Source organism: Salmo salar, chromosome 09 (assembly GCF_965601325.2).
Source record: "Salmo salar chromosome 09, fSalSal1, whole genome shotgun sequence".
Taxonomy (NCBI): domain Eukaryota; kingdom Metazoa; phylum Chordata; class Actinopteri; order Salmoniformes; family Salmonidae; genus Salmo; species Salmo salar.
In genome coordinates, this window is record NC_138299.1 from 127,784,567 (window position 1) to 127,811,309 (window position 26,743).

General features: G+C 43.9%; 1 protein-coding gene across 1 annotated transcript in view; it reads left to right on the plus strand.

Annotated features, from left to right (window-relative positions):
• Positions 1-26,743, plus strand: part of fa70b (FAM70B) — a 34,115-nt gene that overhangs the window by 2,085 nt on the left and 5,287 nt on the right. Inside the window, exons 3-7 of the mRNA NM_001141443.1 lie at positions 660-722; positions 12,667-12,756; positions 20,180-20,260; positions 20,436-20,521; positions 26,482-26,641. Coding sequence (NP_001134915.1) covers positions 660-722; positions 12,667-12,756; positions 20,180-20,260; positions 20,436-20,521; positions 26,482-26,641 — 480 coding nt within the window. The remainder of the gene's footprint in view (positions 1-659; positions 723-12,666; positions 12,757-20,179; positions 20,261-20,435; positions 20,522-26,481; positions 26,642-26,743) is intronic.

Genomic DNA, 26,743 nt, shown 5'->3' on the forward strand with positions numbered 1-26,743 from the left:
AACCCAAACGCTGGAACTACTGCGGCTCATTATCCCACACATCCCATTCCTTTCCGTAGCAGTTATTTTTACGTAGAACTGTCCACGAGAGATTACTACATTTAAGATAGAGAATATTGAATAAAAGTTTGATTCTGTTTTGTAGTGGCATCATAGTTGGAAAGAGAGTCCACGATTCTGTGACATCATAGTAAGCGCTATTGGTTCTTATCCGTTTTTAAAGTAGTCAATTTCTTTTTCTCAACCAATAGGAAGTCCCACCCAATTGACTATTCGAAAATTGTGAAAATCTCCAATGGCGCTGCCCATGCTAAAACAGGCTTTGTGGCAAGTGTGCCCTCTATCCACCTCTATAAATTGTAATATTAAATTGACATGGATAAGACACAGCCATGTTGTTAGCAGGTACATTTTCTATTATGTCCACGCTGGATCACTGCAACTCTATTCTGATTTGGGGGTAACATTAGTGGAGTGATTCAACTGCACAGCTCATTGACGCTCCCAATTCTGTAGTAGTAGTAGTAGTCCACCAGGGAATAATCTTTCCATAACAATAACATCAGTTATATGACTTTTAATAGTGCATAAAGTTCTCAACAGTAAGAGCCAACCTCTGGCATCTCTCTAACAGTGGCTGTTCTATTTGATCTCTGCAGTTGGCGTTTGGATCCTTCCTGGGTGTTCTTGGACTCTGCCTGGAGGAAAACCGAAAACAGCTGGTACATAATACTTCTCACTCATTTGTCATATTTGTACTGTTCTTCCATCTGAATGGTCTCTCTCTATTCCCCTGCTTATCTCATCATGTTCTTGCCTGATCCATCTCTCTCTCATCCTTTTGGTTTAAGTTGCAGCAATGCACAGCAGAGATGGATTTGGGTAACTCCAGGCTGTGTGCAGGCTTTTTTTCCCCAGCCCAACACTTTAACAACTGATTTAGCTGATATTGGACCATTTGTTAAAAAGGAATGCACACCCCATTGCTGTTGCTCGCCCCTGATGCACAGTATTCACAGGGCTAATGACCAAAGGAGTAGTTTCAAAAGAGGTTACTTGGGGTTGAGTTTTGGTTTCAGTGTGTTTCCATACTGCATCTTTTAGTTAATTGTCTTTTTTATCTGTCAAAGAGAGTGGGAGTGATTAACAATAGAGAGTGGTGTGGTATCCAAGTCACAACCACAGCCTCAGTTTGGTGTAAAAGACAGAAATATGGTCTGGCCTGTAAAACATTGAAGGAAAACCCCTAAAACTCATTGGATAATAGTATTGATCAAATCACATCACATTTTATTTGTCACATACACATGTTTAGCAGATGGTATTGCAGGTGTAGTGAAATGCTTGTGTTTCTAGATCCAACAGTGTAGTAATATCTAACAATTCACAACAATTCACTCAACCTCAAAGTAAAAGAATGGAATTGAGGAATATATAAATATATGAGCAATGTCGGACTGGCATGGACTAAATACAGTAGAATAGAATACAGTATATACATATGAGATGAGTAAAGCAAAAATATGTAAATATTATTAAAGTGACTAGTGTTCCATTATTAAAGTGGCCAGTGATTTCAAGTCTATGTATATGGGGCAGCAGCCTCTAAGGTGCAGGGTTACGTAACTGGGTGGACGCCGCCTAGTGATGGCTATTTAACAATCTGATGGCCTTGAGATAGAAGCTGTTTTTCAGTCTCTCGGTCCCAGCTTTGAGGGACATGTACTGACCTCGCCTTCTGGATGACAGTGGGGTGAACAGGCAGTGGCTCGGGCGGTTGTTGTCCTTGATGATCTTTTTGGCCTTCCTGTGACATCGGGTGCTGCAGGTGTCCTGGAGGGCAGGTAGTTTGCCCCTGTGGTTGTGGGTGGAGAAGTTGCCGTAACAGGTGGTGATACAGCCCGACAGGATGCTCTCAATTGTGCATCTGTAAAAGTTTGTGAGGGTTTTAGGTGCCAAGCCAAATTTCTTCATCCTCCTGAGGTTGAAGAGGCACTGTTGCACCTTCTTCACCACACTTCTGTGTGGGTGGACCATTTCAGATTGTCAGTGATGTGTACGCAGAGGAACTTGAAGCTTTCCACTTGCTCCACTGCAGTCCTGTTGATGTGGATAGGGGCGTTCTCCCTCTGCTGTTTCCTGAAGTCCACAATCAGCTCCTTTGTTTTGTCGACATTGAGTGAGAGGTTATTTTCCTGGCACCACTCTCCCAGGGCCCTCACCTCCTCTCTGTAGGCTGTCTCGTCATTGTTGGTAATCAGGACTACTACTGTTGTGTCGTCTGCAAACTTAATGATTGAGTTGGAGGCGTGCGTAGCCACGCAGTCATGGGTGGCTACGCAGTCATGGGAGTACAGGAGGGGACTGAGCATGCACCCTTGTGGGGCCCCTGTGTTGAGAATCAACGAATTAGAGGTGTTGTTTCCTACCTTCACCACCTGGGGCAGCCCATCAGGAAGTCCAGGACCCAGTTGCACAGGGCGGGGTACAGACCCAGGGCCCTGAGCTTAATGATGAGCTTGGAGGGTACTATGGTGTTGCATGCTGAGCTATAGTCAATGAACAGCATTCTTACATAGGTATTCCTCTTGTCCAGATGGGATAGGGCAGTGTGCAGTGTGATGGCGATTGCATTGTCTGTGGATCTATTGGGGCGGTAAGAAAATTGAAGTGGGTCTAGGATGTCAGGTAAGGTGGAGGTGATATGATCCTTAACTAGCCTCTCAAAGCACTTCATATTGACAGACGTGAGTGCCACGGGGCGATAGTCATTTAGTTATTTAGTTCAGTTACCTTTGCTTTCTTGGGTACAGGAACAATGGTGGACATCTTGAAGCAAGTGGGGGAAAAAAATCTAGATCACCTGTACTCCACACACAGAGACGCGTACAAAGCTCTCCCTCGCCCTCCATTTGGTAAATCCGACCACAACTCTATCCTGCCTGCTATCCAGGATGGCTAAGCTGCCTGCCATCCAGGACCTCTACACCAGGCGGTGTCAGAGGAAGGCCCTAAAAATTGTCAAAGACCACAGCCACCCCAGTCATAGACTGTTCTCTCTACTACTGCATGGCAAGCGGTACCGGAGTGCCAAGTCTAGGACAAAAAGGCTTCTCAACAGTTTTTACCCCCAAGCCATAAGACTCCTGAACAGGTAATCAAATGGCTACCCGGACTATTGGCATTGTGTGCCCCCCAACCCCTCTTTTACGCTGCTGCTACTCTCTGTTTATCATATACGCACAGTCACTTTAACAATACATTCATGTACATATGTACATAATACCTCAATTGGACCGATCAACCAGTGCTCCCGCACATTGGCTAACCGGGCTATCTGCATTGTGTCCCGCCACCTGCCACCCACCACCCGCCAACCCCTCTTTTACGCTACTGCTCCTCTCTGTTCATCATATATGCATAGTCACTTTAACCATATCTACATGTACATACTACGTCAATCAGCCTGACTAACCGGTGTCTGTACGTAGCCTCGCTACTTTTATAGCCTTGCTACTGTATATAGCCTCGCTACTGTTTTTCACTGTCTTTTTATTTCTTTACTTACCTATTGTTTACCTAATACCTTTTTGCACTATTAGTTAGAGCCTGTAAGTAAGCATTTCACTGTAAGGTCTACACTTGTTGTATTTGGCGCACGTGACAAATAAACTTTGGTTTGATTTGACAGCAGACTAGGATAGGGAGAGATTGAATATGTCCATCAACACTCCAGCCAGCTGGTCTGTGCATACTCTGAGGACGTGGCTAGGGATGCCGTCTGGGCCAGCAGCCTTGAGAATGTCTTTCTCACATTGGCCACGAAGAAGGAGAGCCCACAGTCCTTGGTAGCGGATCGTGTCGGTGGCGCTGTGTTATCCTCAAAGTGGGCGAAGAAGCTGTTTAGCTTGTCTGGAAGCAAGACGTCATGTCCGATCTATGTCTAGAAATAATTATAAGCAGCTGATATTTGAAGTGAAACATATGGCCTTATAATTGCTGCAAACAAAGATACTGTTTCTAGGGTAGAATTCCGGGTTGAGCATCCCAATCTTTTACACACCAACCATCTTCAACAAGCTCAGGCTAACAGACTCAGCATGGCCAATGCTGTGTCTTTCCAGTCCAAACCACATCCGGAGACAAAGGGCTGTGAGACATGGGTTTAACTCTGGACACATGAAAGGTAGGATGTATACGAAGGATACAGGGCAACAGAAGACAAACAGCAGAGGGGCTAATGATTTTGGAGATAGGAAATGGGCTGATAAACCAGGGGGAGAGTTTACGGGATTCCACCCGGAGGGGCAGATCCCGTGTGGACAGCCATACTTTCTGCCCGAGACAATCCCGGGGAGCTGGGGTCCGGTGGCGATCCGATTGTCGTCAATACCTGGAGGTTGTCTAGAGGAGGGCCGACCGGGCTGGGTACACTGCGCCTAACGAACCTGCTTCCCTATTCCCCAGCCAAGTGCCATCGCCAGACACGAAGTGGGAAGGATGGTCTCAGGTTCGGGGCCGTAGTTGTGGGGCTATAGCGGTGGGACAGCGCATCCGGCTTGACATTCTGGCCGTGTTGAAGGCAGTCTTCCACTCGTTACGTAGATCCAGCTTCGAAAACACAGTGGCCCCCTGGAACAGCTCGAAGGCCGAGGAGATGAGGGGTAGCGGGTAGCGGTTCTTCACCGTTATGTCGTTGAGACCCCGGTAGTCAATGCACGGGCGCAGGGTCTTGTCTTTCTTCTCCACAAAGAAGAACCCTGCACCGGCGGGAGAAGAAGAAGGTCAGATGAATCCTACAGCTAGGGAGTCCCCAATGTAGGTCTCCATCGCCTTGGTCTCTGGTCCTGACAGAGAGTACAGTCGTCCCCGGGGCGCAGTCGTGCTAGGGAGCAGGTCAATCCCGCAGTCATAAGGTCGGTGCGGCGGAAGCGACGTGGCCGGGGCCTTGTTGAACACGTCCCGGAGGTCCTGGTACTCCGCGGGAATGGCGGAGAGGTCCGGGGCGACTTCCGAGCCCCCAGGAAGACACCCCGGGGCAGGTTGTGCTGACTTCAGGCAATGGGCGTGGCAGAACGGGCTCCAGTAGACCAGTTAATTAGGGGATTGTGTCGCTGGAGCCCGAAGAATACCACAGGAATCTGAGGAGACTTAATGAGCAGGAACTGGATAGACTCGCTGTGGTTCCCTGACACATGTAGGTTGATGGGAGTGGTGTTGTGGGTGACCCAGCCTATAGAGCGCCCGTTCAGCGCTCTAACGTCCATGGGAATGGAGCGGGGCTGAGTGGGGATGCCCAGCTCGGAAGCCAGGGTAGAGTCCAAAAAAGCTCTCATCGGCCCCAGGTCAGTAATCCAGATTGGTAGGGAAAAGGTACAGGACAGCAGGCAGGGTCAGGGCAAGCAGGAATGGTCAAAACCGGGAAACAAGAAAACAGGAACTATAGTAAAGACAGGAGCAAGGGAAAAACGCTGGTAGGCTGTTTGTCTGACAGCAGACAAACAGAGAACACAGGTATAAATACACAGGGGATAATGGGGGAGATGGGCAACACCTGGAGGGGTGTGGAGACAATCACAAAGACAGGTGAAACAGATCAGGGTGTGACACCCATGGTACTCTCTGTTCTGTTGTGTTGACTCTCCAGCTCATACAGCAGGACTAATCATTAACAAGTTAGAGAAGATGGACAGAGTAATATGTGTGGGTGTGTGTGCACGTGCACGTGTGTCACGTCCTGACCAGCAGAGGGCGTATTGCTTAGTCTTGGTCAGGATGTGGCAGGTGGTTTGTTTGTTTAATGTTGTGTTGGTGATTGGGACTTCCAATTGAAGGCAGGTGTGTATAGTTGCCTTTGATTGGAAGTCCTATATAGGTGTGTGTGTTTGTCTTTGGGGTTGTGGGGAATTGTTCTTGCACTGCGTTTGCATAGCCTGTAAGACTGTCCATATTGTGAGTATCATTTATTGTTTTGTTTTCCGGCGGATGCTTTGCCTTTTACCATTAAAAGAAAATGAGTATCCACAATCCCGCTGCGCCTTGGTCCTTCTCTATCCAGTATGACATTTTCAGCAACGAGTACGACATATTCTGTGACAACGTGCATGTGTGTGTGTAGTGGATAAGGATATTGATGAGTACATGTGAGGCTGCCCCATACCATACCATCTCATTTTATCCAGTAGAAGAAAACACTGTGAAAAAGGAGGCAGATACTGAGTGTATAAACAGAAAGCAACTCGTTAGGTCGATTCTTAGAAAATATTGCCAGATGGGTATTTGTTAGCTGTTGTTCTGTTATCAATACATTTTACCACAGTTTTCTTGGAATTTAGAAAAACTGTAAACATTAGTGAGGCTGTAATATGAAATAAAGGAGTCTGCAGCTAATTATTCTCACCTGCTCATTTCTGTCTCGTTACGGTTCTTGTAATCGTATAAGAAAACAAGAGTATTTCCAATTAAAATCACAATAAATGTTAAAGAATAATTTTTATGATACTTCAATGTAGATAAAAAGAGACAGAGAGAGATTGCAAGAAAGAGAGTGAGAAGGCGGCGGCATTCCACCTCATGAAGCTGGTTGAGAGAATGCCAAGAGTTTGCATAGCTGTCATCAAGGCAAAGGCTGGCTACTTTGAAAAATCTCAAATACAAAATATATTTTGATATGTTTAACACTTTTCTGTTCACTACATGATTCCATATGTGTTGAAGTCTTCACTATTATTCTACAATGTAGAAAACAGTAAATAAAAAAATAAAAAATTGAATGAGTAGGTATTCTAAAACTTTTGACTGGTAGTGTACTACAATGCCTTCATAAAGTATTTACACCTCTTGACTTTTTCCACATTTTGTTGTGTTACAGCCTGAATTTAATTGAGATTTTTTTGGTCGCTAGCCAACACGCATACCTCATAATGTCAAAGTGGATTTGTGTTTTTTGAAATTGTTACAAATGAATGAAAAATAAAAAGCTGAAATGTCTTGAGTCAGTAAGTATTCAACCCCTTTGTTATGGCAAGCATAAATAAGTTCAGGAGTAACAATTCACATAATAAGTTCCATGGACTCACTCTGTGTGCAATAATATTGTTTAACATGATTTTTGAATTACTACCTCATCTCTGTATCCCACACATACAATTATCTGTAAGGTCCCTTAGTTGAGCAGTGAATATCAAATAGATTCAACCACAAAGACCAGGAAGTATTTCCATGCCTCGCAAAGAAGGGCCCCTATTGATAGATTTAAAACAAAACACACAAAAAAAACAGATATTGAATATCCCTTTGAGCATGGTGAAGTTATTAATTACACTTTGGATGGTGTATCAATACAGTTGCCAAGAGGACGAAAACCGCTCAGGGATTTCACCATGAGGCCAATGGTGACTTTAAAACAGTTAGAGTTTTATCAAATCAAAGATTAGTTGTCACGTGCGCTTAATACAACAGGTGTAGGTAGACCTTCCAGTGAAATGCTTACTTACAGGCTCTAACCAATAGTGCAAAAAAGGTGTTAGGTGAACAATAGGTAAGTAAAGAAATAAAACAACAGTAAAAAGACAGGCTATATACAGTAGCGAGGCTATAAAAAGTAGCGAGGGTACATACAGACACCGGTTAGTCAGGCTGATTGAGGTAGTATGTACATGTAGATATGGTTAAAGTGAGTATGCATATATGATGAACAGAGAGTCGCAGTAGCGTTTTTGTCCTAGACTTGGTACTCCGGTACCACTTGCCATACAGTAGTAGAGAGAGCAGTCTATGACTGGGGTGGCTGGGGTCTTTGACAATTTTTAGGGCCTTCCTCTGACACCGCCTGGTGTAGAGGTCCTGGATGGCAGGCAGCTTAGCCCCAGTGATGTACTGGGCCGTACGCACTACCCTCTGTGGGGCCTTGCTGTCAGAGGCCGAGCAATTGTCGTACCAGGCAGTGATGCAACCAGTCAGGATGCTCTCGATGTTGCAGCTGTAGAACCTTTTGAGGATCTCAGGACCCATGCCAAATCTTTTTAGTTTCCTGAGGGGGAATAGGCTTTGTCATGCCCTCTTCACGACTGTCTTGGTGTGTTTGCACCATTCTACTTTGTTGTTGATGTGGACACCGAGGAACTTGAAGCTCTCAACCTGCTCCACTTCAGCCCCGTCGATGAGAATGGGGGCGTGCTCGGTCCTCCTTTTCTTGTAGTCCACAATCATCTCCTGAGTCCTGAGTTACGTTGAGGGACAGGTTGTTATTCTTGCCCCACACGGCCAGGTCTCTGACCTTCTCCCTATAGGCTGTCTCGTCGTTGTCTGTGATCAGGCCTACCACTGTTGTGTTGTCTGCAAACTTAATGATGGTGTTGGAGTCGTGCCTGGCCATGCAGTCGTGAGTGAACAGGGAGTACAAGAGGGGACTGAGCACGCACCCCTGTGGAGCTCCAGCGTTGAGGATCAGCGTGGCAGATGTGTTGCTACCTACCCTCACCACCTGAGGGTGGCCCATCAGGAAGTCCAGGATCCAGTTGCAGAGGGAGGTGTGAGGGAGGTGTTTAGTCCCAGCTTAGTGATGAGCTTTGAGGGTACTATGGTGTTGAACGTTGAGCTTACATTACATTTACATTTAAGTCATTTAGCAGACGCTCTTATCCAGAGCGACTTACAAATTGGTGCATTCACCTTATGATATCCAGTGGAACAACCACTTTACAATAGTGCATCTAAATCTTTTAAGGGGGGGGGGGGGGGTTAGAAAGATTACTTTATCCTATCCTAGGTATTCCTTAAAGAGGTGGGGTTTCAGGTGTCTCCGGAAGGTGGTGATTGACTCCGCTGTCCTGGCGTCGTGAGGGAGCTTGTTCCACCATTGGGGTGCCAGGGCAGCGAACAGTTTTGACTGGGCTGAGCGGGAACTGTGCTTCCTCAGAGGTAGGGGGGCCAGCAGGCCAGAGGTGGATGAACGCAGTGCCCTTGTTTGGGTGTAGGGCCTGATCAGAGCCTGAAGGTATGGAGGTGCCGTTCCCTTCACAGCTCCGTAGGCAATCACCATGGTCTTGTAGCGGATGCGAGCTTCAACTGGAAGCCAGTGGAGAGATCGGAGGAGCGGGGTGACGTGAGAGAACTTGGGAAGGTTGAACACCAGACGGGCTGCGGCGTTCTGGATGAGTTGTAGGGGTTTAATGGCACAGGCAGGGAGCCCAGCCAACAGCGAGTTGCAGTAATCCAGACGGGAGATGACAAGTGCCTGGATTAGGACCTGCGCCGCTTCCTGTGTGAGGCAGGGTCGTACTCTGCGAATGTTGTAGAGCATGAACCTACAGGATCGGGTCACCGCCTTGATGTTAGTGGAGAACGACAGGGTGTTGTCCAGGATCACGCCAAGGTTCTTAGCACTCTGGGAGGAGGACACAAGGGAGTTGTCAACCGTGATGGCGAGATCATGGAACGGGCAGTCCTTCCCCGGGAGGAAGAGCAGCTCCGTCTTGCCGAGGTTCAGCTTGAGGTGGTGATCCGTCATCCACACTCATATGTCTGACAGACATGCAGAGATGCGATTCGCCGCCTGGTTATCAGAAGGGGGAAAGGAGAAGATTAATTGTGTGTCGTCTGCATAGCAATGATAGGAGAGACCATGTGAGGATATGACAGAGCCAAGTGACTTGGTGTATAGCGAGAATAGGAGAGGGCCTAGAACTGAGCCCTGGGGGACACCAGTGGTGAGAGCGCATGGTGCGGAGACAGATTCTCGCCACGCCACCTGGTAGGAGCGACCTGTCAGGTAGGATGCAATCCAAGCGTGGGCCGCGCCGGAGATGCCCAACTCGGAGAGGGTGGAGAGGAGGATCTGATGGTTCACAGTATCAAAGGCAGCAGATAGGTCTAGAAGGATGAGAGCAGAGGAGAGAGAGTTAGCTTTAGCAGTGCGGAGAGCCTCCGTGACACAGAGAAGAGCAGTCTCAGTTGAATGCCCAGTCTTGAAACCTGACTGATTAGGATCAAGAAGGTCATTCTGAGAGAGATAGCAGGAGAGCTGGCCAAGGACGGCATGTTCAAGAGTTTTGGAGAGAAAAGAAAGAAGGAATACTGGTCTGTAGTTGTTGACATCGGAGGGATCGAGTGTAGGTTTTTTCAGAAGGGGTGCAACTCTCGCTCTCTTGAAGACGGAAGGGACGTAGCCAGCGGTCAAGGATGAGTTGATGAGCGAGGTGAGGAAGGGGAGAAGGTCTCCGGAAATGGTCTGGAGAAGAGAGGAGGGGATAGGGTCGAGTGGGCAGGTTGTTGGGCGGCCGGCTGTCACAAGACGCGAGATTTCATCTGGAGAGAGAGGGGAGAAAGAGGTCAAAGCACAGGGTAGGGCAGTGTGAGCAGGACCAGCGGTGTCGTTTGACTTAGCAAACGAGGATCGGATATCGTCAACCTTCTTTTCAAAATGGTTGACGAAGTCATCCGCAGAGAGGGAGGAGGGGGGGGAGGAGGATTCAGGAGGGAGGAGAAGGTAGCAAAGAGCTTCCTAGGGTTAGAGGCAGATGCTTGGAATTTAGAGTGGTAGAAAGTGGCTTTAGCAGCAGAGACAGAAGAGGAGAATGTAGAGAGGAGGGAGTGAAAGGATGCCAGGTCCGCAGGGAGGCGAGTTTTCCTCCATTTCCGCTCGGCTGCCCGGAGCCCTGTTCTGTGAGCTCGTAGTGAGTCGTCGAGCCACGGAGCAGGAGGGGAGGACCGAGCCGGCCTGGAGGATAGGGGACAGAGAAAATCAAAGGATGCAGAAAGGGAGGAGAGGAGGGTTGAGGAGGCAGAATCAGGAGATAGGTTGGAGAAGGTTTGAGCAGAGGGAAGAGATGATAGGATGGAAGAGGAGAGAGTAGCGGGAGAGAGAGAGCGAAGGTTGGGACGGCGCAATACCATCCGAGTAGGGGCAGAGTGAGAAGTGTTGGATGAGAGCAAGAGGGAAAAGGATACAAGGTAGTGGTCGGAGATTTGGAGGGGAGTTGCAATGAGATTAGTGGAAGAACAGCATCTAATAAAGATGAGGGCAAGCGTATTGCCTGCCTTGTGAGTAGGGGGGGAAGGTGAGAGGGTGAGGTCAAAAGAGGAGAGGAGTGCAAAGAAGGAGGCAGAGAGGAATGAGTCAAAGGTAGACGTGGGGAGGTTAAAGTCACCCAGAACTGTGAGAGGTGAGCCATCTTCAGGAAAGGAACTTATCAAGGCGTCAAGCTCATTGATGAACTCTCCAAGGGAACCTGGAGGGCGATAAATGATAAGGATGTTAAGCTTGAAAGGGCTGGTAACTGTGACAGCATGGAATTCAAATGAGGAGATAGACAGATGGGTCAGGGGAGAAAGACAGAATGTCCACTTGGGAGAGATGAGGATTCCAGTGCCACCACCCCGCTGGCTCGATGCTCTAGGGGTATGCGAGAACACGTGGGCAGACGAAGAGAGAGCAGTAGGAGTAGCAGTGTTATCTGTGGTAATCCATGTTTCCGTCAGCGCCAGGAAGTCTAGGGACTGGAGGGTAGCATAGGCTGAGATGAACTCAGCCTTGTTGGCTGCAGACCGGCAGTTCCAGAGGCTGCCGGAGACCTGGAACTCCACGTGGGTCGTGCGCGCTGGGACCACCAGGTTAGAGTGGCAGCGGCCACGCGGTGTGAAGCGTTTGTATGGCCTGTGCAGAGGGGAGAGAACAGGGATAGACAGACACATAGTTGACAAGCTACAGAAGTGTTGTTTCTTGTATTATTGTCTCTTGTGTCTTTAGAGAACTGTTTCACTTTGATATCCTTTTTCTTCTGTCCTGATTTTCTCTTTCTTTTCTTCTGTTAACTAGATATTCTTTGTTGTTCTTCGTTAGCTAGCTAGTTTCTTCCAAAAGAGTTTAGGTATTAGGGCATGTAATGGAAAACTTTAAAAAAAAATTGCAACTGTGGAAAAAGGCATTTCTTATTGGGAAGTCAATGTACTGTAGTCCCTTCCTGTTTCTGGCAGTTTTCTTCAATTTAGTGCCTACCCACTGGGCACAGATATCATTTCAACTTCTAGTTTTGAGTTACATTTCGTTGAGATGTCATCTAATGTGACTTCAACATGAAGTCCACCATGTCATTGGATTTAAGTTAAAAGTTAGGGTAAGAAAATATGAAATTCCCTTACGCTGATGACTTTTTGCAAATCCAATCAGTTTTCCACGTTGATCCAGCATCATCAGATTGAATTCTTTGTTGAAATTAAGTGGAAACAACGTTGATGCAACCAATTCTTTCCCAGTGGGTAATGAACACGTCCCAGAGCAAGCTTCCCCAGGTCCACAAACTCCCCCCCCACCCCTTCCCGCATCTGTTTCTCTTTGTCTGCTGGCGGCCACAGCTCCTTCATATCCTCTCTCTCTCACTCTCTCTTCATCAGATGAAATTGAAAGCTTTAAACATCCCACTGGGAACACACTGGTTGAATCAAAGTTGTGTCCATGTCATTTCAATGAAATGACCTTGAACCAATGTGGAATAGACGTTGAATTGACGTCTGTGCAAGTGGGATTGCTACAACCCACTTGGAAGGATATACGCAGTGTACTGTCTTCCTAGTTTTGTTGTTAAACATTAGTCCTACTAGCATGTGCTCAGTCATGTGTGTATGTTACTATCTTTTTGAATAATGTATTTTTCCTTTTCTCTCCAGCTTGTGGCGGCCATTGTTTTCCTCAGCTTCGGAATCATTGCCTCCTTCCTGTGTCTGGTGGTGGATGGCGTCTTCATCGTTTTGAAGATGGTGAGTCACGTTGCTGCTCCCTGTGTGTCTTTCAGCTCAACATACTGTATCACATGGTATTTAAGACAATTGTGACCGTAAATGAAAATCGAATCTAAAACAAATGTATTTCTCATTCAGAGTGAAAATAGCAATAGTAGGAGGAAAACAACTCATTTGTTTTTCATTTATTTTGTCGGCAGTAGGCTTGATCTCAGTTTCTCTTTCCCCAGTCTCTGATCTCGATGTCATGCATGAGAGTGTTTGTAAACATAGCTATGATATTAGTGTTCATGCATGAGTGTTTCAATGTGTGTGGATGGAGATTGACCCACCCTGTCTGTAATGTTGACAGCAGATTGATGGAGCCTCACTCCCTGTGGATGAGTGAGATCATGAGAAACTTTTGGGTGAGAGAGCGTCCTCTCCTCCCATTTCAATGTGTTAACCCAACCGAAAATTTCACACAAGATCAAATGTTCCATTTACCATGCCAAATGGCACAATATACAGAAACGTTAATACTTTCAATAAACTTTAAAACACATTTAAATCTCAAAGTGGAACAATGCAAAGCTACACAATGACAATGCAAGATAATATTAATGTGTACATTTCTAGGGAAATGGCAAGATGCAAAGGACCCATGGTCCAGAATTGTGCCTACACAGTATATCTGCCTGCCTGTCTGTCTGTCTACATGCCTGCCTGATTGTGCAGGGCATCTTTGTCCGTGTTAGTATGTAGTGGGAGGAAGGCTGGGGAACCCAGCAAGCAAGTTATTTTATTAGACCAGTGATCGCAAAGCTTCAGCTAGGAATGTTTGCCTCTCTATCAAAGCCCTATTAAAAAAATCTAAAGAAACCAAAAGTGAATTGTAAAATACAAAGCACCAATAATACCCCCAAATGAACAAGGTAGACAATATGCCATGTATTATGTATCTAAGTGAGTGTTTTCTTATTCTTTTTTCTATGCAATGATTCATTATGTAAATTATGCATTTCTTCTGTTTTTCTCTAAACTGTGAGCAAGAAAGTAAAAGCAGACAGAAATAAGTCTTTGGCTATAGCAGACTGGTCTCATAGATTAGACGTAACATAGTAAATGTAAGTCCTTGACACCCAAATTAGTATGATATGTTAGGTTTGGTATGGTTACAGATAGGTTACTTAAAGCAAAAATGAAAGAAGGATGGTTGGTCGGGGTGGATGTGTGGGCGTATAACATGACCGTCTAGCAACCCAAAGGTGGCGTGTTCAAATTTCATCACGGACAACTTTTGCATTTTAGCTAATTAGCAACTTTGCAACTACTTACTCCTTTCTAGCTACTTTGCAACAACTTAGCATATTAGCTAACCCTTCCCCTAACCCTAACCATATCCCTTTTAGCTAAACCTTCCACTAACCCTTAACCCTAATCTTAACCCTTCAACCTAACTCCTAACCTTAGCCACCTAGCTAACGTTAGCCACAACAAATTGGAATACGTAACATATCATATTCGTAACATATTGTACGTTTTGCAATTCGTAACATATCATAAGAATTGTAATTCATAAGACATCATACGAAATGGATGATGGACATCCACAAATGAATATACAGTCAATTCAGAAAGTATTCAGACCGCTTGACTTTTTCCACATTTTGTTACGTTACAGCATTATTCTAAAATGAATTTTAAAAAATCCTCATCAATCTACACATGATACCCCATAATGACATAGCAAATGTATTAAAAATAAATAACATTAATACCTTCTTTACATAAGTATTCAGACCCTTTGCTATGAGACTCGACATTGAGCTCAGGTGCATACTTTTTCCATTGATCATCCTTGAGATGTTTCTACAACTTGATTGGAGTCCACTTGTGGTAAATTCAATTGGTTGGACATGATTTGGAAAGGCACACAGCTGTCTATATATGGTCCCAGTTGACAGTGCATGTCAGAGCAAAAACCAAACCATTAGGTTGAAGGAATTGTCCGTAGAGCTCCGAGACAGGATTGTGTCAAGGCACAGATCTGGGGAAGGGTTCCAAAACAATTCTGCAGCATTGAAGGTCCCCAAGAACAGAGTGGCCTCCATCATTCTTAAAAGGAAGAAGATTGGAATCACCAAGAGTCTTCCTAGAGCTGGCCGCCCGGCCAAACTGAGTAATCAGGGGAGAAGGTCCTTGGTGAGGGAGGTGACCAAGAACCCGATGCTCCACAGAGCTCCAGAGTTCCTCTGTGGAGATGGGAGAACCTTCCAGAAGGTCAACCATCTCTGCAGCACTCCACCAATCAGGCCTTTATGGTAGAGTGGCCAGACGGAAGCCACACCTCTGTAAAAGGCACATGACAGCCCGCTTGCAGTTTGCCAAAAGGCACCTAAAGACTCTCTGACCATGAGAAACAAGGTTCTCTGGTCTGATGAAACCAAGATTGAACTCTTTGGCCTGAATGCCAATCGCCACGAGGCATGGTGGTGGGGATGTTTTTCAGCAGCAGGGACTGGGAGAATAGTGTTGAAATGGCGCTGGAGAAGAAGGCTGACGTTTTACGTGTTCCTATCCAATTGTGTTTTTTTGTTCATTATTTCACGTACATAATGTTTCTGCTACCATCACTTATGATCCAAAATAACTTCTGGACATCAGAACTGTGATTACTCACCATGAACTGGCAGAATCCTTATTTTCCTTTAACGAGTCCGACGAGCCCGACGTGAATGACATACTGCTTTCAAGGGGAACAGGCCCAGATCCCCGTCATTTGCGTGAAGAGAAGGCGGAGAAAAAGGGGCCAGAGGGCGGGCTGCCTTCTGAGAATTCGTAGGCGATCTAATAAACCCCAACTGCCTTCCATTCTGCTAGCAAACGTGCAATCTTTGGAAAACAAAATCGATGACCTACGTGGAAGATTAAACTACCAATGGGACATTCAAAACTGTAATATCTTATGCTTCACGGAGTCATGGCTGAACGACGACATTATCAACATACAGCTGGCTGGTTATACGCTGTATTGGCAGGATAGAACAGCGGCGTCTGGTAAGACAAGGGGCGGAAGACTATGTATTTTTGTAAATAACAGCTGGTGCACAATATCTAAGGAAGTCTCGAGATTTTGCTCATCTGAGGTAGAGTATCTCATGATAAGCTGTAGACCGCACTATCTACCTGGAGAGTTTTCATCTGTATTTTTCGTAGCTGTCTACATACCACCACAGACTGAGGCTGGCACTAAGACCGCACTCAGTAAGCTGTATTCTGCCATAAGCAAACAGGAAAACGCTCACCCAGAGGCGGCGCTCCTAGTGGCCTGGGACTTTAATGCAGGGAAACTTAAATCCGTTTTTCCAAATTTCTATCACCATGTTAAATGTGCAACCAGAGGGAAAAAAACTCTAGACCACCCTTACTCCACACATAGATATGCATACAAAGCTCTCCCTCGCCCTCCATTTGGCAAATCTGATCATAATTCTATCCTCCTGATTCCTGCTTACAAGCACAAATTAAAGCAGGAAGCACCAGTGACTCGATCAATAAAAAAGTGGTCAGATGAAGCAGATGCTAAGCTACAGGACTGAGCATGCACTGACAACCTGGCAAGTGTCTTCACTGTCATTTTCAACCTCTCCCTGACCGAGTTTGTAATACCAACATGTTTTAAGCAGATCACCATAGTCCCTGTGCCCAAGAACACTAAGGTAACCTGCCTAAATGACTACCAACTCATAGCACTCACGTCTGTAGCCCTGAAGTGCTTTGAAAGGCTGGTCATGGCTCACATCAACACCATTATTCCAGAAACCCTAGACCCATTCCAATTTGCATACCGCCCCAACAGATCCACAGATGATGCAATCTCTATTGCACTCTACACTGCCCTTTCCCACCTGGACAAAAGGAACACCTATGTGAGAATGCTATTCATTGAATACAGCTCAGCGTTCAACACCATAGTATCCTCAAAGCTCATCAATAATCTAAGGACCCTGGGATTAAACACCTCCCTCTTCATGGCTACCCAGACTATTTGCATTGCCCCCACCCCCTTTTATACCACTGCTACTCTCTGTTGTTATCATCTACGCATACCACTTTAATATCTCTACCTACATGTACATATTACCTCAATTACCTCGACTAACCGGTGCCCCCGCACATTGACTCTGTACCGGTACCCCCCTGTATATAGTCTCGCTATTGTTATTTTAATGCTGCTCTTTAATTACTTGTTACTTTTATTTCTTATTCTTATTGGTATTTGTTTTTATTTTTTAAACTGCATTGTTGGTTAGGGGTTTGTAAGTAAACATTTCACTGTAAGGTGAAATACAAATACCTGTTGTATTTGGAGAATGTGACTAATACAATTTGATATGATTTGATTTTGGTCAGGTTTGAGGGAAAGATGAACAGAGCAAAGTATAGAGAGATCCTTGATGAAAACCTGCTCCTGAGTGCTCAGGACCTCAGACTGGGGCGAAGGTTTACCTTCCAATAGGACAATGACCCAAAGCACACAGCCAAGACAATGCAGGAGTGGCTTCGGGACAAGTAACTGAATGTCTTTGAGTGGTCCAGCCAGAGCCCGGACTTGAACCCGATCGAACATCTCTGGAGAGACCTGAAAATAGCTGTGCAGCAACACTCCCCATCCAACCTGACAGAGCTTGAGAGGATCTGCAGAGAAAAATGTGAGAAACTCCCCAAATACAGATGTGCCATGCTTGCAGCATAATACATGTCACGTTCTGACCATAGAAAGCTTTTATTTTCTATGGTAGAGTAGGTCAGGGCGTGACAGGGTTTTTTGTCTAGTTTATTTATTTCTATGTTGGTTCTAGTTTCTTTTTTCTATGTTGAGGGTTTTGGCTAGTTTCTGTATTTCTATGTGGGGTTCTAGTTTCTGTATTTCTATGTTGTTGTTTTTGGGATGATCTCCAATTAGAGGCAGCTGGTAATCGTTGTCTCTAATTGGGGATCATATTTAAGTTGTTGGTTTTCCCACTAGGTTTTGTGGGAGATTATTTTGAGTAAGTGTATGTTGCACCTCTTCGTCATGGTTTGTTGTTTTGTTCATTAGTTTATTTGTATGTCTTGCATAGTTTCACAGTTATAATAAAATGTGCAACGATACATACGCTGCGCTTTGGTCATTATGACAGCCGTAACAATACACAAGAAGACTCGAGGCTGTAATCGCTGCCAAGTGCTTCAACAAAGTACTGAGTAAAGGGTCTGAATACTTATGTAAATGTAATATTTAAGTTTTTTATTTGTAATGCATTTGCAAAACATTTCTAAACCTGTTTTTGCCTTGTCATTATGGGGTATTGTCTGTAGATTGATGAGAGAGGAAAAAACAATTTAATCAATTTTAGAATAAGGCTGTAACGTAAAACAAAATGTTGAAAAGTGAAGGGGTCTGAATTCTTTCCGAATGCACTGTATACCATACGAAATGTAACACATCATACTAAAAGCAGTGTCTTGGATTTACGTACAGAATAATATGAAATGCTATGAGACCACTTTGGGAATAGGGGCACTAGACTCCACTGGTTGTCTGTTTCCCAATAAGTCTTGATCTGTAAGCAACCCCCACACCACTCATTTGACATTTATTTGTATTTTTGATTCCAAGTAGGATTTGACCCCTGGAAGGGATTAGTATTAAAGTGAAAAAGAAGGATCGATTTTTTTCCATAAATGTTATAGATTTTCATTTGTATCCCTTTATAAGGAGAAGTGTAGCAATTTGACATTTAAATGTTTAGCCTTTCCTCATACTGTCAATATTACTAGGCCATAGTTCTGTTCACAATTATCAACCGGCCAAATCAAGTCCATACAGTCATCTGGCTTAGATGTCTGTCTCTAGATTCTATCAACGCTTATGCTTAGATTTTGTCACAGAAACATTCCAATGCTCTGTACAGATGTAGGATCTTAATTTGAGCAAGTTTGCTAAAGCAGGAAGATAATCCTGCAGCAACAGGAAATGTCAATTATTTTGTAGATTATAATTAATCAGCATTTTTGAAGGAGTTGATAAATGTTTCATAAGTGAAAATCAAGTCTGAAATTTCAAAGTGGAAATTACAAACCTCAGAAGCCTTCTAAAAACCTCAAATACACTACAAGTTTTACATTTCTTGCATTGCAGGAAAGTTATTCTACAACAGGGTGATCAAGTTAAGATCTTACATTTATATGTATTCGGTATTTACAGATGTCAACTTGACTAGTTCCAACATAGTGTCCATCTAGTTGCTATAAATACTTATCTGCAGTATGTGTTGAACAGCGTAGTACATAACTACTATCTGTTTACAACCCCTTAGCAAAACCGTTCTGCTTTTAACATATACAGTACCAGTCAAAAGTTTGGACACACCTACTCATTCCAAGGTTTGTCTTTATTTTTACTATTTTCTACATTGTAGAATAGTGAAGACATCAAAACTATGAAATAACACATATTGACTCATGTAGTAACCAAAAAAGTGTTAAACACAGCTTTGCATTCTCTCAACCAGCTTCATGAGGAATGTTTTTCCAACAGTCTTGAAGGAGTTCCCACATATGCTGAGCACTAGTTGGCTGCTTTTCCTTCCCTCTAAGGTCCAACTCATCCCAAATCATCTCAATTGGGTTGAGGTTGGGTGATTGTGGAGGCCAGGTCATCTGATGCAGCATGGAGTCTACAAGATGTCGAAAGCGTTCCACAGGGATGCTGGCCCATGTTGACTCCAACGCTTCCCACAGTTGTATCAATTTGGCTGGACGTTCTTTGGGTGGTGGACCATTCTTGATACACGGGAAACCGTTGAGCGTGGAAAAACCCAGCAGCGTTGCAGTTCTTGACACACTCAAACCGATGCTCCTGGCACCTACCACCATACACCTTTCAAAGGCACTTAAATCTTGCCCATTCACCCTCTGAATGGCACACAGTCCATGTCTCAATTGTCTCAAGGCTTAAAAATCCTTTGTTAACCTGTCTCCTCCCCTTCATCTACACTGTTTGAAGTGGATTTAACAGGTGGCATCAATAAGAGGCCATAGCTTTCACCTGGATTCACATGGTCAGCCTATGTCATGGAAAGAGCAGGTGTTCCTAAAGTTTTGTACACTCACTGTATATATATATATATATATATATATATATATATATATATATATATATATATATATATATATATATATTATATCCGTCTTCTGTTTTACTGGAGAACTTTACAATGCCAGAACGATTTGGAGTGTAATTGGTAATGCTATTCAAAAGGTGTGTGCTGGAAATGGATGGAGTCATTGCAACTGTCTTTAGACTATACAACTGCAGTCTATTCAATTCTCTCATGCATTAAGATATCATGTCTGTCTGTCTGTCTGTCTGTCTGTCTGTCTGTCTGTCTCTCTCCCTCCCTTCCTACACCAGGATGTCCGTCCTCTGAAAGCAGGAAGATGCCAGTTTTACACGAGTGGAAACAGCTACATCTATGAGAATTACTATGCCTCTGTAAGTACAACTGCACTCATAGCAATATGATTTACTGTGTCAGCTATACTATCCAATTCAGAAAATACATGTGGTACATGCTGTCTGGCAGGGGGAAATCACCTTTGACTAATCTCTGCTTGTACTGTACCTGTCACTCAATACTGTTGATTGGAGTGTCTGCCTCCTCTTGCAGGTGCCATGCCAGGGTCTCACGGAGTCATGTAAGATGAAGGTACGCAGTGGGACCTGCTACTGCTGCGACCTTTATGACTGTGCCAAGTGAGTCAAAGATACACCAACGTTAAAAGGTCCATCATGTAGCTTTGTGTACTACCCAACAAATTTCTGATGGAAATGTTATAGATCTGTCATTCTTATTGGAAGCAAGCCTGATAAGCGGTACATCCAACCAGTAATACAAATGCAGTGCTAAAATAACTTTATATACAGTATGTGTGGTAACTCACCCCTCACATCAGCAATGTGTTGCACCCACCCACTTGTGTGATGCTTGGAAGGCATTTGGTGTCAGAATGTTCTTCACACATTAGCTATCACAATGATAAGGTGTGGAGCGATTGTGACCTATTTAAGCTGAAGTAGGCTCAAACGAGTGCAGAGTTTGTCCTAGCCAGGTCACATGGTGTACAGACCAACTCATCTCACTTCCCAGCATTCACTGCTCCTTCACACCATGCTGCTCATTGGTAAGCAAATGCTCCTGCCACCTGTCTCTTCTTGACCGGTGTTTTGGCTCACTGCACCACAATTTACTGCTTGCTTCTACAGAACCAAGTTGGTCATCTCCCGCTCGTATAGTGTATGTGTAGGCAGTATCCATACAGTGAGCAAGTCCTCCGTTTTCCATACTGGTGTGTGACTCAGGTTTGTGTTGCTTGTGCGTTTTCCATTTCACAGGCTGTGCTTGTTTCAGGTGGCAGGGTGCAAACCCACTGTAGCTAATAGTAAACTTTTAGTACATTTCTATCAAGAGAGACACGGAAGCCCAGTTAGCCTGCCTATTTTAGCTAGTCTGTAGTTTCAAATGGAGGTCGCTAACGAACGGTTTCAACGGTTTTATTTTGCTCTATTCCGGGACAATATGGACTGTCCGGACTTTCAATGTAGCAGAGGAGTACAGAGGCGAAGTGTCTACTCTTAGCAAACACGTAGAGAACTTACACAAGCTACTGGGGAATCCACGTCCGCCTACTATCTCTTCTACTCCAGTAACTGGACGCTGCTCTGGCCTGGTGGGAGTGTTGCCTCCGTGTCGTCTATCCAATTTAATTAGTAGGATGCCTCTAGATGACTTAGTGGATGTTCCTATTCTTGACCCTGCCAACCAGCCATGGAGGCACGTCACTCGCCGTGGAAGTCCCACAAGGAAGCCACTGTTAACGTCACCTACGCTATTAATAGTTTTATATCAAGCTATCATTTTTCTAGATGTGCTCATACCCATACGGGTATTGTCAATAGTTTGTTTTGTGCATATTTACCTGAATTCCACTATTAGCTCCGCAACTTTAAATCCAATCAGGAAGCCTTTTGTGGCTAGCTCATCCAGTTCTATTGACTCTTGTGTCAACATGGATACTCCTGCTGTTTTCAAATCTCACAGAGGGCTTGGACTGTTACATATAAATGTGTGAAGCCTGATGTCTAGACTGGACTTTCTGGGTGTCTGGGTGCATGACACTAGCCCTGATGTTCTGGTTATCTCAGAGCCCTGGCTGAATAATTTCATTATGGATAAGGAAGTAGCCATTGCGGACTACACCATTTTCAGATGTGATAGACCAAAAAAGGGGGAGGGCTGGCTATTTTTGTAAGATCTTTTCTTATGGCGTCATGCTCTCTTAGCATTTCTGTCCCCAAAATATGTGAGCTACTGGTTATGTCCATAAGCCAAAAAAATAATATATTTATTGATGCAGTCTACCGCTACCCCAGCCACAACCAGATAGGGTTATAAATAATTTCAGATTATAATGAAACCCACTCGGATAAATGTAAAAAACCTTGATTGACCTTATCCTGATTTTACCATCCCCATAAATATTTGGCTAGTGGTTTTTGCTAATTATATCAGTGACCACTGCCCTATTGCTTGCATTACAAACACCAAATCGAAAAACTCTGACCATAGTAGAATTGTGAAGAGAATTTATTTTAATTCTTGACCCTGGCGCTCCTTCATGATCTATATTATTTTGAAAAAAACATTTCTTCTACTAGCTGCATACCAGACCCTATTATGGTACTTGAATTTTTCTAATGCAGTTTTACCTCTGGCTGATAAAGACCCCACAAACTAACCCATGGTACTCTCCTGTACTTGCAGACCTCTTGATAAGAAATCAGGCCTGGGCCAAGGCTAGACAAACTGTCTCGTTAGCTGATTGGCAGCTATTTAGGCAATTGAGAAATAGGTGCACTACCTCGGGTTAAACAGGTCAAATCAAACGACTTCCTTAGCGCTATGACAGACTGTTAGAGATCCCTCTAATTTCTCTACTTTCCCGCCTAAGCAAGTAGTTTTAGACTCCTGCAAAAATGACTGAAAATCAGCATTTTATCTCAGCTGCTTTCCTATTTGAAAGAAATGGTGGTCATTTGTTATTTAACTTTAGTATCAGGAAATATTGCAAAAGTGTGGCAAGCAGCTTTTGTGCTACCTCTCCATAAGGGCAGAGATGGTAGGGATCTTTAACTATCGACCCATTTCCAGGCTCCCTTGTCTTGCAAAAATACTAGAATCATTGGTCAATCAACAGATACGTTATTTTCTATCTGTAAATTGTACTCATAATGTTAATCAATCCAGATTCAGACCTAAACATAGCACCACTACGGCTACCAAGCTTGTTGTAAATCATATTGCAATTGCCTTAGATGATAGAAAGAATTGTGCTGCCAAACTTGTCAAAAGCTTTTGATACTGAATCAAATCAAATTTTATTGTTCACATACACATATTTAGCAGATGTTATTGCGGGTGTAGGAACACAAGCATTTCACAAGCATTTCACTATCTCCAACAGTGCAGTAGTATCTAACAATTCACAACAATACACATCTAAATGTAAAAGAATGGAATTAATAAACATATAAATATTAGGACGAGCAATATCGGAGTGACATTGACTAAAATACATACAATAGAATACAGTATATACATATGAGATGAGTAAAGCATTATGTAAACATGATTAAAGTGATTAGTATTCCATTATTAAAGTGGCCAGTGATTCCATGTCTATGTATATAGGGCAGCAGCCTCTAAGGTGCATGTTTGTGTAACCTGGTGGTAGCCGGCTAATGATGGCCATTTAACAGTCTGATGGCCTTGAGATAGAAGCTGTTTTTCAGTCTCTCGGTCCCAGCTTTGATGCACCTGTACTGACCTCGCCTTCTGGATGATAGTGGGGTGAACAGGCCGTGGCTCGGGCGGTTGATTGCCTTGATGATCTTTTTGGCCTTCCTGTGACATCGGCTGCTGTAGGTGTCCTGGAGGGCAGGCAGTGTGCCCCCGGTGATGCGTTGGGCAGACCACACCACCCTCTGGAGAGCCCTGCGGTTGCGGGCGGTGCACTTGCCGTACCAGACGCTGATACAGCCCGACAGGATGCTCTCAATTGTTCATCTGTAAAGGTTACTGAGGGTCTTAGGGGCCAAGTCAAATTTTTTCAGCATCCAAGGTTGAAGAGGCGCTGTTGGGATGGTGTTCTTCGGCTTGCAAGCCTCCCCCTTTTTCCTCCAAACATAACGATGGTCATTATCGCCAAACAGTTCTATTTTTTTTCATCAGACCAGAGGACATTTCTCCAAAAAGTATGATCTTTGTCCCCATGTGCAGTTGCAAACCGTAGTATGGCTTTTTTATGGCGGTTTTGGAGCAGTGGCTTCTTCCTTGATGAGCGGCCTTTCAGGTTATGTCGATCTAGGACTCGTTTTACTGTGGATATAGATTATTTTGTACCTGTTTCCTCCAGCATCTTCACAGGGTCCTTTGCTGTTGTTCTGGGATTGATTTGCACTTTTCGCAGCAAAGTACGTTCATCTCTAGGAGACAGAATGCGTCTCCTTCCTGAGCGGTATGATGGCTGCGTGGTCCCATGGTGTTTATACTTGCGTACTATTGTTTGTACAGATGAATGTGGTACCTTCAGGCATTTGGAAATTGCTCCCAAGGATGAACCAGACTTGTGGAGGTCTACAATTTTTTTTCTGAGGTCTTGGCTGATTTCTTTTGATTTTCCCATGATGTCAAGCAAAGAGGCACTGAGTTTGAAGGTCAGCCTTGAAATACATCCACAGGTTCACCTCCAATTGACTCAAATGATGTCAATTAGCCTATCAAAAGCTTCTAAAGCCATGACATATTTTTCTGGAATTTTCCAAGCTGTTTAAAGGCACAGTCAACTCAGTGTATGTAAACTTCTGACCACTGGAATTGTGATACAGTGAATTATAAGTGAAATAATCTCTGTAAACAATTGTTGGAAAAATGACTAGTGTCATGCACAAAGTACATGTGGCATTGGCATCTTGGAGCGGCCTCTGGGATAATTTCAATTGCCCTGGGGTGTACGAACATAGGATCCAATTCGGGAAAGTCGTATTCCTGGTCGTATTGCTGGTGAGTTACTGCCGCTTTGATATCCAAAAGTTATTTCCGGCTGTATGTAATAACACAAAAAAAATTCTGGGCTAATTATGTAAGAAATAACACACAAAAAAACAAAATACTGCAAAGTTGCTTAGGAGCATGAAGCAGAGCTGCCATGTCTGTCGGTGCCATCTGAAGACCATATTATTCTGTTGAATAAGTTATCCTCGATAGGGTTGGGTACTGATGCTTGCCGATGGTTTCATAATTATCTCAATGAACTCAGGCCATCAAGGTAGATGGGGACAAATCGGAGATCCTTGAGTTACATAAAGGAGGTTCGAAACTCGGCCTACTACGGTTTACAATCTATATAAATAACATTGGTAATGCTGAAAAATAAAAAATAAAAAAATATATATATATATATTTTGTGTGCCGATGATACAGTGTTGTATTTCGTTGCGCAATCGGTTGGCCAAGTCTTTTCATATTTGAAGTTTGATTTTCAAGCACTTCAGAGGTCACTATTGGATCTATAGTTAGTGCAAACAAAACAAAATGCATGTTTTTTTCTAGGTCCCAAAACTCAGATGAAATTAATTTGTAATGACTAGTTTGAACGGTACACAAATAGAGCGAGTTCCTTCCTACAAATATCTGGCTTGATGACAAACTGTCATTTAAAAACATGTCACTGAGCTGGTGAAGAAGTTTACATTCAAGGTTGGTTTCTTTTATAGAAACAATGCATGTCCGACTTTTGTTAATAGGAAGGAAATTGTCCAGGCCACTTTTATATCTATTTTGGATTATGGGGATATTATCTATCTACAATTAAACCACTAGATGCTGTTTTCCATTGTGCTGTTATTACTGGTGATGGTTATAGAACTGATCATTGTGTTTTGTAAAATGGGTTAGTTCTATTTGTATGTAAGGAGAGAGCAGCATTTTCTTGTGTTTATCTACAAAGCACTCATGCAGAAACTTCCTAATCATCTATCATCATTCATTAAATTTAGACTTACAAATGACCATACCTGGCCTCAGGCTTGAATAACACTGTGGGTAAAGCTGCTTTTAGTCTCTTTGCGCCCTTTATGTGGAACAACTTCCAGAGCTCTCTGAAATGAGATGTTCTGGTCTCTCTTGGTCAGTTCAGAGTCATGACCGGAGACCTCTATGTTGATAAATGTCTGTTTTCTTAATGTTTTGTAATTTTGTATATTGTATGTGTTTGATGTATTTATTCAGGACTCATCTGTAAAAGAGACCCCAGTCTCAGTATTACTTCCCTGTCAAAATAAAGGTTAAAGCCTGGTTCATTTCTTGGATTCTTCCTAGGTTCCTGCCTTTCTAGGGAGTTTTTCCTAGCCACTGTGCTTCTACACCTGCATTGCTTGCTGTTTGGGGTTTTAGGCTGGGTTTCTGTATAGCACTTTGTGAAATCTGCTGATGTAAAAAGGGCTTTATAAATACATTTGATTGGTCTGGAAGAACTCCTGGGCCTGCCCAACTCATATCATACTACCTTAATAGTATAGCTTTATAAAGTAGCATAACTATAATAATATTGTTATAGGATTGGTTGTTAGTGACATTCTATTGTCCTGTCTTGTAGTGGGGGCTACATAAACAACTACTATGAGTTTGTGGGTGTGCGGAGCTGCGGGGACGTGCTGTCCCTGTACGTGTTGATCTGGGTGCTGACCAGCCTCAACCTGGTGGCTTTCTTCCTGGGTATCCTTACCACCGCCGTGCTGGGAAGCATCAAGGACAAGGTGAGAGACACAGGCTGCGGCAAAAACTACACGCTAATGTACTTGTGCAATACTTAAAGGTTTGTGGTGTATAATCAGGAGTCTTGAACAGTACTTGCAGTT